Source organism: Pollicipes pollicipes, unplaced genomic scaffold (assembly GCF_011947565.3).
Source record: "Pollicipes pollicipes isolate AB1234 unplaced genomic scaffold, Ppol_2.1 Scaffold_7262;HRSCAF=8765_pilon_pilon_pilon, whole genome shotgun sequence".
Classification (NCBI taxonomy): domain Eukaryota; kingdom Metazoa; phylum Arthropoda; class Thecostraca; order Pollicipedomorpha; family Pollicipedidae; genus Pollicipes; species Pollicipes pollicipes.
Window position 1 is genome coordinate 2,119,119 of NW_023597055.1, and position 14,449 is coordinate 2,133,567.

General features: G+C 51.3%; 1 protein-coding gene, 1 long non-coding RNA gene and 1 other non-coding gene across 3 annotated transcripts in view; 1 reads left to right on the forward strand and 2 right to left on the reverse strand.

Moving 5' to 3' along the window:
- Nucleotides 1–1,043, reverse strand: part of LOC119114054 (LWamide neuropeptides-like) — a 6,310-nt gene extending 5,267 nt beyond the window's left edge. Inside the window, exon 1 of the mRNA XM_037238282.1 lies at nt 994–1,043. Within this exon, the coding sequence (XP_037094177.1) occupies nt 994–1,043 (50 nt within the window). The remainder of the gene's footprint in view (nt 1–993) is intronic.
- Nucleotides 1,044–1,910: 867 nt separating this feature from the next.
- LOC119114323 (uncharacterized) lies at nt 1,911–13,374 on the reverse strand. The gene is made up of 3 exons (XR_005096015.1): nt 13,086–13,374; nt 3,176–3,279; nt 1,911–1,939 (listed from the first exon to the last, which is right to left on the reverse strand). It is a non-coding gene; the product is annotated as an uncharacterized LOC119114323 (long non-coding RNA).
- TRNAI-AAU (transfer RNA isoleucine (anticodon AAU)) lies at nt 2,991–3,064 on the forward strand. Its single transcript has one exon. It is a non-coding gene; the product is annotated as a tRNA-Ile (tRNA).
- Nucleotides 13,375–14,449: the final 1,075 nt, after the last annotated feature.

Below are 14,449 nucleotides of genomic sequence, written 5' to 3' on the forward strand. Positions count from 1 at the left end.
GGCATTGATGACGTCATCGCGCCGCGCCATGCCAGCGTCTGACCGGCGCCGTGCTGAACCAGAACCGGCCGGGTCACACGGCTGGACAAACTATGCGGGTGCACGAAGCGCAGAAGACCACCAGAACACGGTGGGTACAACCCACAACAGACCACAGTGGACGATGTGGACCGGACAGTGGCGAATAAGCCATGGAACGGACCATGGTGGACAAAACGCTGGCCACACCGCAGCATTCCAAATTCATCCGGCAGGGTGTGCAGAACGTACATTAAATTCACGCAGTCAGAAACCTCGCTCTCCTGTGACCCTGCACACAATTCGCTGTTGTTGTCGTAGGGGCTTTACGATGCACCCAGCTGCTGAGGCTATGTGGCGTCGCTTACCTTTCACTCTGGCAGAGAGCGCACGTCCCACGGGGAATCGAACCCTGCACCCGTGGTTTCCCAGGCGCCTAATGGTTACCGCGGACAAGTTAACCACTACACTACCGGCACACAGCCTGCGATGCGTTGCCCTTTGGCCCAGACCCTAGGCATCTGACGTGCCCGGCCCATTCGGTAAGCCTGAGACGCTTTGATGCTGGTTGATCGCCGCCCAGTTGGACGCTCATTGGTCAATGTTGAGCAAAGGAAGGGGCAACAGCCAGAGAACCTCCAGCTGGAGGCGTAATACCATGACATTTCTTGACATCTCTGCCACCCGAGAAGCCAAACATTGAAACTCTGCCAAACCACGGCGGTTCAACGGCGGGTCAACTGGCGGGCCAACTGCAGACCCGACCGTGGCGACCTTGTTGCTGACCTGACACCACACGGGCTGCACAGCACCGACTACAGCACGGACAGCCGCCCATGCGCCGGAGCACGGCGGCGGGGGCGGTGGCGGACCACCGGCCTGGAGCACGCCCTGGCGGCCGCCCACCTGAGCCGACCTGAGTCGCTCAACGGAGTTGACCTGAGTCGCTCACCGGAGTTGACCTGAGTCGCTTACCTGAGTCGACCGCGGGTCTTGGTGGGTGACACGCCGAACGGCTCCTTCATGTTGATGCTCAAATCGCCCACCGTCCGCTTCTTTCGCGGCGAGTGCGCCCTGCCGTGGCCGTTCGCCACACCCCTAGTTCTCGCCGCGGCCGCCGAGCGGCGTTTTACCACGGCCCGCCTCGCCACGAAGCCAGTGGCCGGCCGGCGTCGTCGGCGGCGCCTGCCGCCCCTGCCCGGCTTCGCCGACGCGCCGGCCGACGCCGACGTCCCGCTGGCCTCCCCGGCACTGGCCGCTGCGCGCGGCTTCACTGGCGACGCACTCGCCGGCGACGGCGCCACCGCCGCGTCATCCGCGGCGCCTCCCTCGGCCACCGACGCGCGCCGCCGGCCGCGGCGTCCGGTCGCCTCACCGTCCGTAGCCGACGGTCCAGCAACGGCGGCCACCGCCTCCTCCGCCGGCGGCGGCGGTGCCGGCGGGCCGGACAGCCGCGCCGCCGCCGCCGCCGCCGCCGCCGCTGTTGCTGCCGCCGCTGCCGCCGCCGCCGCCGTAGCCGGCGCCGGGCCCTTGGTCACCACCTTGAGGCGGCGCTTGGCGCGCGGCGCGGCGCCGGCCGGCCCGGCCGCGCGCGCCCGCTTGTGCTGCGCGATCAGTCGCGTCGGTGAGTCCGTCAGCTTGCGCTTGGGGCTGGGCTGCTTGCGCCGGTGCGCCGACGCCGCCCTGGCGTCCTCGCCGAGCGGCGGCGGCGGCGGCGGCGGCGGCGGCGGCGGCGCCACGATCATAGGCTCGGCGGCGGCCGAGCGCACCACCAGCTCCTGCTTGCGCCGGCTCTTGGAGGGAGAGTCGAGCGCGGCGCCGTTGGTGAGCTCGCCGGCAGGCGGCGCCGGGTCGGCCGCCGGCACGGGCGGCGCGTCAGCCGGCTCAGGCACGGCCGCCATCGCCGCACAGCCGGCAGAGTCTGAGGGCGAACCGAGACGGCGGTTAGTGGCCTGAGTGCAGCACGTGCTGCGGCGAGGCCCCGCGGCGTTCGTCACCAGAGTTTGTGCGCGGTCGTGGAGGAACACACGGAACCGTACTCATCGGGGCCGCCTACACCGTTTACAAAACTGGTAAGCAGCGGCGGATCCAGAAGAGGGCAGCCGGGTCATCCCCTTCTCAACGTGTGTGGTCAGGTTAACCATCGCACATTTGGTTCATGAACAACGGCTGTTTTAGAACTCATTGTGTTAAAAGGACGCAAAATTCGATTACCATGTGAAAAGCACAATAGCTTTGTGACCTCTGACCAGACAAAGCAGCGCCCCCTCTCCTCTCCTCTCCCCCCCCCCAAAGGACGGCGCTGTGTCTGCCCGCGTTGGTAGATCGACGAGTTCACCTTATGATTTAACTAGAACGGGGACAGGGGTTATTGTAAGGAAAGCTGGGATAAATACGGAATTGAAATCAGAGGCCAAACACAGCATGCACACTTTTCGGATGTTTTCTGAACAAATTTGGGATGCACACAAATGAAGGTTAAAATATCATAAGGGAAATGTCACCGAAACACCGACGCGTGCACTTACGACTTGATTGAACAAATGGTATGAGGCAGTGGATGCTACGCGCGCCATGATCGTCTCCTTGGCGTCAAACATGTCTGGATACTTTGCCTCCCCGCGTAGCAATTACATTTTACTTGACCTAAAATTCCCCGCTCAGGTATGTTTACGAGAGTCCTTATTGGCGATGGCAAGGATGAACAATGAGTAACTAACCATGGGCCAGCTACCATTGATAACCCGCCTCACCTTTCAAACCTTATAAGAAAATCTCCGGTGAAATCCGAAGGCAGGTTAAGCAAGACGAGCCTGCTTGGTGAACACACCACGTCCCGCTTTAAGACAACGGCACTCTTTCCGTCACAGACAGTGCATCGGCACATTCCATATAATATAACTTAAATGTCACATCCTAGCTCAATTATGCACGTTTAGCGCAGACATGCTTTACGTTCCACCCCGCCACTCGGCCGGTTAGCTCAGTTGGTTAGAGCGTCGTGCTAATAACGCGAATGTCATGGGTTCGACCCCCATACTGGCCAGAACTTTTCTCCTTGAACAGGGACACAGATTTTCAGCCTCCATTTACTTAATAACACCGCATGTTGCCCCCTTCTAACTTCTCACAACACGTCTCGCTTCTCACGTCTCACCTGTGTGGACGTCAGGCGCAGGCGTGCATACCGCCACGAGCGGGGCTGCCGGCTGGACGTCCACATTCAATTGGACGTCCATACCGGCTCTGAGCAGCAGGAGCCTACGGGCGGGGACGCTTGATGTCAAGGATGATACATATGTTTATACATATGCTTACAAATTCGGCCTGCGGCACACTTAACCTGGTTTTCATTTCTAAGTTTCCTCACCCCCGACCGCAAATCCTGCGAGGGTCCATGTTTCACAAACCTGCATTAGGTTCGCGAAGAAGCAGTAGTTAGAAATGTGTAACAACAAAATTGTCTTCACGAAAATATGATTTATAGATGAAACCTGCGCACACATGCGAACGACAAAAACACCATATTTTAAAAGCTGTCGAATCTTGCAGCGCATCTTTTTTGTCGCAATCCGGGCGTCCAATCTGTCAATAGTTACAGACTGGCCTAACATATAAAGAAATTGAAATGACAAAAAAATATAGGGTACCTGCAGGACGGTATGTGGCACGAAATTACTCGATTTAAAAGTCGTGAAACTCATAGTGACGTCTGAAAAATCCAATGTCGATAGCAAAAATAAGATCAAGAACATGCAATGTGCTTTTACGTCACACAAGTTGTCCAAGCGCGCGCTAGACGCTGGCTTGCAAAACTAACGGCGCTTTTTTGCTGTTATCTCGTCAAAATACCTGCAAGTATTCAAACCCAAGTAATGCATAACATTTGAGCCTCGTTTCAACCCAATTGTCGTGTGAATACAGCAATGAAATACAGAATCCGGAACAAAGCGAACCTGCCACAAAATATACTTTGACAAGTGGCACCACATTCCTAAACATTCTGATAAATGTTGCAATTAAAACAATTACGGTCCAGTGAAAAACACACATGCCATATGCATCGACGACAGCTAAAATAATAAGTCAGACTCAGACTGCATAAGCATTATCATGACACATTACCAAACCTTTAGCAAGCTTTGGTTTGGGATGCAGCGATGTTCAGGACTCAAAGTCGTTTCACTGCCTGTGCTGCTTCTTCTGAAGATTGTTATTACGTCATTGATTTCACAGGTTGCAAAAACAATACACATAATTCAGCAGAAGCTGACATAGCGATCTATATCATGCAATTACTAGTGTTTCACCACACGAGTTAAAGTAAAATCGTAAAGACACAAGTTCATTGCCTTGTGACAAAGGCACCACCAAGGCATGAGTGGCGTATGAACGCCTGATAGTATTCGCATTCCAGAATGACACATGTATGTCCAGAAGACTGAGCAAAAGTCGTAACACTTCCACTCTGCCTAGTTTTTTAGTTTCCTTTTGCCTTATTGTAAACGCGTGTTGCCTTGTCTACCAATTGGAGTACTTTGGCAGATCATGATCTTGGTGGTTGGAAAGTGGTCCCGAAAAAGTTCAGGCCCTCGTAGATGCAATAATGCAGGATTAATGCAACCCGAAACATGAATCGCAGGCTGGTATACGCCACAGTTGAATCAAGGTTCGCTGTTAGTGGGAACGCTATTAACTTCACACGCTCATTTCAATGCAAGGAGCATAGTATATATTGTCACCCACTGAAGCGTGAATAACAACACTAGCATTGGCACAGACGTTATCTGTAGATTAAATATATCAACATGAATGGCTACATTCCACACCACTTGTTTGCAACCAGGTTTCCATAACTTTTGCCAAGTGGAGGTCATTGCTGTCTACCGACAAAGTAGATTAACGAAGCGCAGGCCGTCCAATCACAAGAATCAGTTTAAGGACTTAATCATATCAGGTCCTATTACGTCTAGAACGTGGACGCTCCCTCACGTTGTCCTCTCGCCTCTATCATTTATCATTATGTCTACCAAGGCCAGCTGCCTGTCGTGGTTGGTAATTGTATATTGTTGTTGAGTATCTTTGACCTGCATGACCACGTAGGTGAGGCACCATATTTTTCGCATTAGCCATAACCGTTAATATACACACCTGCCGCCGCTTCATAACACACGCGCTCCATCACCAACACGTGCGTGAAAAAACTTGTAGTTGCTAAAACTTGCATCTTGCACGAGCAAAATTCAAGGCAAAAACAAAGAACAATGAAGCAACTAACTGACGACGCACCAAACACGACGATTAGGCTCCAAAACGCAGGGATTTAAAACATATGAATTTGTCTGCCATCATTTTATTTAAAATGCATCACGTGCCAGCGTTTGGCCGCGTGCAGATATCCCTGCCACACTGGATCAGTCCTCTCCCTGTTTTAATTATGCCACAAGGAAGTGTGAAAGCAGCTTGTTTGTTCAGCCAAGTGGAACTCCCGACAGAGTGACACGCATAACATTACAACAGGACACCGCACCCAAAAACAGTAGGTATTGAATATGGCTGTTCCATTATTTCGAAAGAATAGTCCCGAGCGAGTGGCGTGCTGGTACAACAGTGGTATCAAAAATCTTACCTCCGAAAAGTCAGCGCAGTCCAGTGAGTGCAAAAATATTCCAGTTCCCCCCCCCAAAAAAACGGGGGACCTATAAACTAACCCGAATACCATGTACGTGAGTCAACACCAGTGCCATCTGTGCACTTCGGTTATCGGTGAGTGTGTACCCATATATATGAAACCGCTGGACACAGCCAGAGATCGGGGCGTGGGCTGACCTTCCCTGGACGTCTAGCATTTATTTGAATTGTCCTGGATGTCTACCACATATTTTGGGCTCTGCAAGCATGCCGGGTCTAGCTGCTTTGAGGAGAGATCCCCAGCCCAGCATTGAATACGCTAACAGTCTCAATACGCTTTTGAAGAGCACTGCGGCATCTCGAAGTCTCCAGTCCAAGCGAGCAGTGTGGCCTTCACAAGGTCTCCGGGTACTTCGAGATAGCTTAAAGTCTCCACGCGCGTCTCCTAGTTCATTTACAGCCGCCAGATGGCAGGCAGACCACGTGCACGTCTCGCCAAACACTCTCTCGGCGGCGCGCGAAGGCGCTGGCGGCTGGGCGATATCTAATCTCTTTGAGACTGAGACAATACCCTTCCGACCGGCCGGCCGGCCGGCTAGCCACCGCCTCGACCCGCGGAGGACCGCCGCGCCGGGCCACGGAGCCGGCGCGCGCTGCACCGCACCTGTACTGCAGTCGGCCACGGAGGCGGAACGCCGGGTCGGGCTCGGCCAACTGCCACCGGGGGCTGGGGACCTGTGACCGGCGCGCACGCGCCAGCAGCCCGTGGACGCACGCCGCCTCTGGCACCGAGAGCGCGCCCCGCGACACGCACCCACACACACACACACACGCAGGACACCGACACGGACGCCGGGCGGTGGCGGCGGCGGCGGCGGCGGCGGCGCTAAGCACGCGGCGGCGAGCGAGCGGCGCCCGCACCCCTCCGGAGCCAGCTGCCTGCGCCGGCCGGCATCGATCAGCTGACTGTGACGTCACCCGGAGGTCGGCGCGCGCCCGCGGGCACGTGTCGCGTCGGGCCGCGCGGCAGCCGCGCCAGTGGCGGCGCGGTCGGCGACGGAAGGGGGCGCGCGGCCCCGCGCGCGAGGGCGGGCCGGCGGGCGGCCGGAGGCTTGCGAAAGGGAGACCGGCTTGGCGGGGGCGACCCAGCTGAAAGAACTGGACGCTTCTTCAGAGAGAGCGGGGGACGCGTGTCCATCGCATGGGCTTCGAGGTGTGGGGTGTGGCTGATCTCGCCGCTGCGCGAGTCTGGCGTATAACCACACACCGCGGAGCCGGCACGCACGCTCCGGGACGGCTGAGCCGTGCGCACACTGCACTGTGCGGCTGCCGCCCTGTCGTACTCTGGACGGGGGGGGGGGAGCTGCAGGGTCAATGGTGGCTCCAGAAATTGCCTTGGCGTGACGATGGGAGTCGGGCCAGACACGGTGGAGCCCGTTCACGTCGCCGTTACGTTTTACATTTACGTCATATGTCGTTACATTTTTTTATTATTATTTTCAGCCCTTCACCACCTTGGCACTGGTTACGTTTCCCCCTCCCCACCCCACCCCCACTCCCTTCCCTGGTTGTGCTGCCTTGATCACAAAATCCCAAAGAATTAACGCCCGTTTGGCCCCTACTTCAGCACGAGAGGCGAAAAAAAATAGGGAGCATGTTTTGGGTCATGAGACCCCTAATGCCAGGGTGAGAAGCAGAGAGGCGCCATATATCCTAAGCAGCTGAGTTCGTCGTACAGCCCAAATGGCATACCTACACTGCTCATGAGAGAAATTGAACGTGTCCGGTTTTCAGATGCTTAATTGTTTTCAAGGATTTTAGCGTGCCTTCCACACATACCTAAGTGTAATGTTCCCAATAACGGAAAAAGGAACAGCCACAACCGACCGATATAAGTTTTTGCACTGAAGATCGTCGCTCTCCAGTTACATAGAGGTGTAACTATATATGCTTTTGGGTACCTGAGCCTCCCCCAAATGCTGACTTGAGCCCCCCCCCCACACACAAATAAATATGGCAAAAACAAGAAAGCTGGACCAGTGACATGCAGACAATTTTCCAGAAATATTGTTGCACTAGATAGGTACGAACCTAGCTGACGACACCACTATAAGTTTCATATTAAATGGACTGTTCCACATTTGAAGATATTGACGCAAGCACCAGATATGATGAAATAAGCTCACTTAAACTCTTTCTAAATGTGATTGATTTCTTAATTCATTTCTCAATCATTCACTTTTTCATCAAACTCATTCATTTCATTCATTTCTATTATTGATTTCTGTGACTGATTTCTATTCTTTCCAGATTATGATTGTGTCCCTCAATACGTCATTGTTACATCACGTCATCGTAGCTTGCACATTGATTGAGAGTCCATTGCCAGCCGTGCATCTGGCAACCGTGCTCAAGCAAACCGCATATGAACGACTCGATAATTATATCCTTCTTGACTTGGTCGCTGCATGGCCAACTGAACGACGGGATTTGAGTGACTTTATTGCGGCGCCACGGTTGCCTGGGTGACCACGGAAGTCTCCCCGAAATAGTGGGCACGTCCTCGCTGGCGTGTGGCTCAGAAACTAGAGGGGTTTAGGTCTTAGGGCAGGGATATGAGCTGCACCCAATGATCTTCAAGATGGCTGTTGCAGTTCAAAACCCCACACAAATGTGCGCTCCCTTTAATGTTGTGCCACGTTGCATCCTGCTTACCTTACATGCTTTTCATTCCAACTCTTTTATGACTTAGGGCAGTCTGAAACTATTGGCAAATTTTTCACGCCATAACACGTCCCAAACATTCGGGACACAAAAAAATGCACTGCGATATTTGGCAGCTGTTAAGTGAGCAGTGCGAGGCGTTTCATACATAATTTGTCTGCCTCACCCTTCTACTGCTTCTTTGAGAACCTGACGTATTGTTCAACAGGGGCGTACGCAAGATTGTACAATCGGGGGAAGGGGAGGGGTACAATTCACAACTGAAAACTAAGTGCCGCAGGCCGACCAAAAAAGGCTTGAAATCAAGAGCGTAAATACAAGTGGCCGAAATCTGGGCAAATGTCCGGTGTTGGCGGTAGGTTACGTCATCCTTCCCAGCTGAGCCCCTACCCTGTTTGAAAAAGTACGCTCCTGCTCCGGTCCATTAGGATGCGCTGGTCGAGCGAGCTTCACGCAACCACGGAATATATTGTGAAAATTATCAAACCTTCCAGCCTTGCTCAAGTTCACGGGAGACTGGGGTCAGTTATTTCCAATGCAAAACTCAAATCTAAAAAAGAGCATAACAGCATTCTTCTTGATATCAGCTGACTGATTGATATGCCATGAGCCAAGCCACAGTCCCAACCCCTGACATACAAATCATTGTAGAACATCCTGCCGCATGCATAATTTCACGGAAGCAATATCAAAACAATGAATTGTTAAATTTTAAATCAAGCACGTAATCGTACCCCGCTGATGACGGGCCCAACCAGAACAAACGTTCCGTCGATGTGACAAACGGCATGCATAAAATAGAGATGAGTGAACAGCACAGCACCTCAAAGGTCCTCTAACATGTCTTTGCATATATGTGCCAGTTGCATCAGTTCGCAAGAACCGCTTTGCATCAAGCTTTCTTCCGACCCGGTATTTCAACTTGCAAATTTGAGCGGAGTCCTTAAGTAAGCATTACGAAGCAGCGATCATAAAAATAAATGTTATTGTTTTGCAAGTCTTGGTGCCCCCAAAAGTAATAGCAAACGGTTAGGCTAGCCCACACGTTTCCATCGAAATTCGGCAGCCCGTCAGGATTTGTTGGGCACGGTTGCTTGCCAACAACTAGAGAGACCGTAATTCTATCATTGGACAGAAATCCGCACAGCTATTCCGCTACTGTTTCGATAAAGACATGTCGACGAAATATCGACCCATCTATACCTCCAATCCCCTTGTTCTTCTCCGAGGAATAAGGCCATTACTGCTGTCTTATCTATGTGAATAATGTTCGCCCCAAATGCACTTAACAACTGGAGTGATTCTCGCACTGGTATCATTTCCGCAGGTGTGGAAAACATACAGGCCGATGGGTTTCAAGTGTGCGGTACCTCAACAGGCATCATATTCCTAAAATGGCGTGGTACCTAGGCACCACACGAGTGTTCTAGATTATTACAAACTTTGGGGGCTCCTAGCCTATTTAAGCGATCCATGTTCACCTCGGGGGCACCCTGACCTTTCCACAGCACCCCAACAGTACCTGGTGGGCCCCTGGACGTTTTCGGAGGTCAGTGACTGTGGGCTGCTGCCCGCCGCGAGGTCCCTGTACGAGTCGGAGAACAGAAGCCACACAATACACGAGATTGCAAGGCCTCGCCCCCCTCCCACCTCCCCCAACGGTCTACTTGACCAGTAGCTCGTCCATTAAAAATCGTATAAATCCCAACCCTTTGCGTGACAAACTTTTATCTAACTTAGATCTTCATTGCCAATTGTTTGAATTAAGAACCATGCCCATGCATTCCAGTTTGTTCATTTTTCTCCCAGTAAGAGCTTTGTCATCTACAGCCTATAAATAGTTTCTATCATAAACCTCGTCTGTTTCTGTCTATAAGTGAATCTTCGTAACTGTCAATCAGTCCTTGGAATTGGTAACAGCACGTTATTTACCTAATCACCCATCAACCCAGAGAAAATGAATTTTCAAATGACACTGAAACCGACTAGACCAGGACTCCTACACCACAATCCTGACCGCACGCATTTTCAACAAAAAGTAGTTGGATAGCACGTGGCCACGTTTCCAATATGTTATGTTGATAAACATTTGAACTGCCGCATGTGTACTTGATTATACGCACCGCTGGCAGAAGACAAGACAGTAAGATGCCCTTACTGATACTCTCCCATTAGTGAGCAAACTAAACAAGCTAAACGGAGTTTATTACTATGATATTAAATAACCCAATAAATAAGACACAAGCAAGCAAAGTTGATGTGATAATTGTTGCTACTTTAAAACGTTTTAGAACATTAAGAGCATTGTTGCGAAAATGTCAAAATGGATAACATCACAATATAATCCTCAAACCAGTAAGGACCGTCAACCAGGCACACCTCTAGAACAACTTGATTTTATCACAATTGTTGATCCTTTTAAAGTTTTGCTGAAGCTTTGAAGAGGCGGTTTGTTGAAGATAATTACCACTGAACATACAACAGCTAAATCCACGCACACATTGCTCCTGATATCAGTGATGTCTTGGCCTTGAATTCATGTTGATAACAATTTAAATGATGCTCAAAAATAGGCAAAAGATGGGAAAATGGGGGAAATGGCGAAACCATGCATATGGCATTACGGCGGATAGCTGGCATCATGCCAGGATGCTTTCCGTCCATGCGAAAATACGAGGTTCCTCAAAACAGCACGCAATTTTATCAAGGTAACTTCATTCTCAATGTAGGCCTATGTGCTTGTCGATGTACAAGATATTTACTTTTTTATAGGCTTTTGCAGTTTTGGATCGTGTTCACATTAACGTAAGGGCCTGAAGCCAACATTCAAACCTTGAATATGTGAGAGTTTAAATGACATATTTCCAGTAATATACCCTATGTGACGTGGAACGAGCGGTGAAATAACAGATGTAGGAGTCTGGAGTTGTCAGTTGTGAAAGTTGTGAAAGTCTAGAGTTGTTGTAAATGTCAAAGTCAGGAGAGCCTAGAATTGCCGTCAATTGTCAGAGCTGTGAAAGTCTAGAGTCCCTGTCAGTTGTGAGAGTTGGCAGCTGTTTTGTAGATAATACGAAAGCAAAGCTAATGAAATCAGAGGCCTTTGGCAACCGACGCGAACGGCCTCCGTCAATGTGTTCGAAATCTGCGTTTCGTGAAAATTAAACAAGCGGAGGAAGTAGAAAATGGCCTGCCTCGTGACAAATAAAAAGATAAGAATATTGATACTGACAAGATACTGATAAAGCACGCAGATGTGGAAACATGCAGAACCGTCGAAAATAACCTCACGAACAGTTATGACTCGAGTCAAATGAAGTTTTCACAAAATAAATTGTCACGCAAATTTCGCGTAAACGCACAAGTGGTTAAAAGCAAGGCATCATTTGCTCTCTGTCGTGCCCTAAACAAGCCTTAAAATCACCCCCCTCCCCAAAAAGGGCAGCACAATACTGCGTACGCTGCAAAATAACAAGACGGCGTAGCTCACCTGTCGATCGGAAACCGGGCGTCACAACACAAATAAAGATTATGAACACGACGCCAACTTCCCAGACGCTGGCGACCGGTCTACAGAGCACCGACCCGTGGTCACATGGCTACGAAGGCAACTCCGAGCCTTAACTGGAGATCTTTCACCCGACTGAAGGTCATCACAGTCCGCAGCGAATAGTCCCCAGGTCCTGCAGTGCCGACCAAATTAAGAGGTGGTCACTCGAATGCTAGGGGCTCAGCGTTCATTCTAGTAAATATGTTATTTCCGCGATGCGCAATCCCGAAGCGCGCAAAATGTTGGGGTGACTGTGTGGCAACGGCAGCCAGAACTGGCATCTCACAATGGGACATACAATGGATGACTTGACGACCTCAAGACTTCGAAGGCATTTGACATGGCCGTCCCCGAACACTGAATTGTCGTGCAGCATTATCGACATCACCCAGCCTTGGCCACGTGTGCGGCTGCCAAGCAATGCGCTCGACCCCGACCGATGTCGACCGATGCATCGGTGAAGAGCCCACATATGCCACATCGGCTAGGAAAGTCGAACCATTGCGTATATCATGGACAGCGCTCGAATCCACGTGAGTCGGTTATCCGTGTCGCCACGCCGGGCGCTTCCATTTAGCCAATATCAATCTTATCTTGCTTCACAGAGCCAGTTTGATCACCTATGATAGGGGTTGCGTGCCATCTCCAACGTGACAGCTTAATAGCAGCGCAGGAGGCAGTCATGAACGTATCCAATGCAGCATTTTGTGAAGGGCCAGCATCCGTTTGGGGAGGGAGTAAGTTCCAACTTGGATGTCATTAGCAATAAGATCAAGCAAACAGCGCAAACTTGACCTTTTCACCCCTAAAAGATTTAGCCATGGCCCGTGTCCCCTACTACACTCGGATCAGCCTTCAGAGGCATTTCGTCAAACACGACTCTGAATAACGAGGACGTTGCGTAAGGAACGATGGCCTAACGGGGGGGGGGGGGGGGGGGCAACACGGTGATTGGTCGAGTCCTTACACCCATGTCCGAGCAATCCGACGTCAATGCCGGGCAAACATCCACGCCACGCATGGCGCCTTTCCCATCATGTCACGACGCATCGATACGGCACAGCCTCAAAAACAACTGCCTCCAAAGACGTTCACGTGAAGCAATCCATACATTTTGCAATGTGTCCTCGTTACCAATCGACACAAGCACTTCCAACCGACTTACCTGCCTAAGCCTGGCGAATATCTGTAATAGTCACACCCAACTTCCTCCAACAAAGCACGGTGAAAGTCTCTTCAGCCGTCGAGCAAACACGACATTTGCCCCAGCCCGCGGTAGGCCGATACGGCGATGCCCACGCTTCCCGACGCCGCAGCGACTGTACGCGTCAGCGCCGAGACATCCAAGGTTATGTGCCCGAGTGCGGTGCCAGTTTCTGTCGACGCCGACGATAGAAGTGCCGCCAGAGACTTGATCCAATTATTGGTCACAGGATCACAACTGAAATCACTTCGTCAATAATGTATGCCAAACGATATATGCACCGCGCAAACACTAGGCCACCACAAATCGCACACGGCCTCGCCTCCGCCGGACGAGACTTTGCCCGTCGTGTTTAATTCACCCACAAGCAATAGATGGCAGCAGCGAACGGGACGACCAATTCACTTGTCGGCTGGCTGCCGTGCGTGCCCTTTAAAATTTGCTCTCGAGTATCGTGATTCGTTCGTGAGGCATAAGCTGAGTCTGTCGAGTTACCGTCATGTCGTTGCAGAACATGACGGGACAAAATAAAACAAAGGATCTTCGGTTCCCATCGAGGCGCGCAAACGCAACAATTTAATGACTACAATTCCGGCTTGTCTAAGTCATTAATGGCGCATTGTCATCTGTCTTCTGGCTCATGCAGTAAAACGCGTGAAGCTCAATAGAAGGCGCGTGAGCGGGTCGGGTGTGGCGATAATTGGTGGACCTAGAACAACCAAAGGAAGAACCGTTGGAGCCGTGGTCCGTTCGAGATTTCGGAAGGTGGTACCTTAGCAGCTGTCAGTGGGTGAAGTGTGGGTTAAGTGGTTGTGGTTTAGGGGCAATCCTGACGTTCTTCTAGGGTGATCTAATGGTTTGGAAGCGTAGTTCTAGCAGCTTGTGTAACCTGGCTCACCAGTTCTTATGAGGATTAAATATTGAAGTCATGTACAGGTTTTGCCTCATGTCTTTGTGCAGACTTTAGGCACTTGCCTACAGTCTACACAGATATAGACTTTGAGCACTTCTCTGCAGTCCACAAAGAGGCTTAGTTGAACAAGATAAGTTGGGAGGATGCCTGTGTGGGGAAAATGGCTAAACCTTCCTCTGGGACATGTACAGATAGTTATTATCAAATTTGGCACAGTTTCTCCCCAAAGTAAGGGGAAAGCCAGAGCCTCCAATTGGGTAGGAGACTACACATCTGATTTTACATGTTCTGGTATTACATCTGTTGGTTTCTATGATGCATGTTCATCATTCTGAAGATCCCTGGACCCAATGCCTAGTTATTTCAATGGGTTGACATGGAGATAGGTCAAAGTCTGGGAATCCATGTGCAT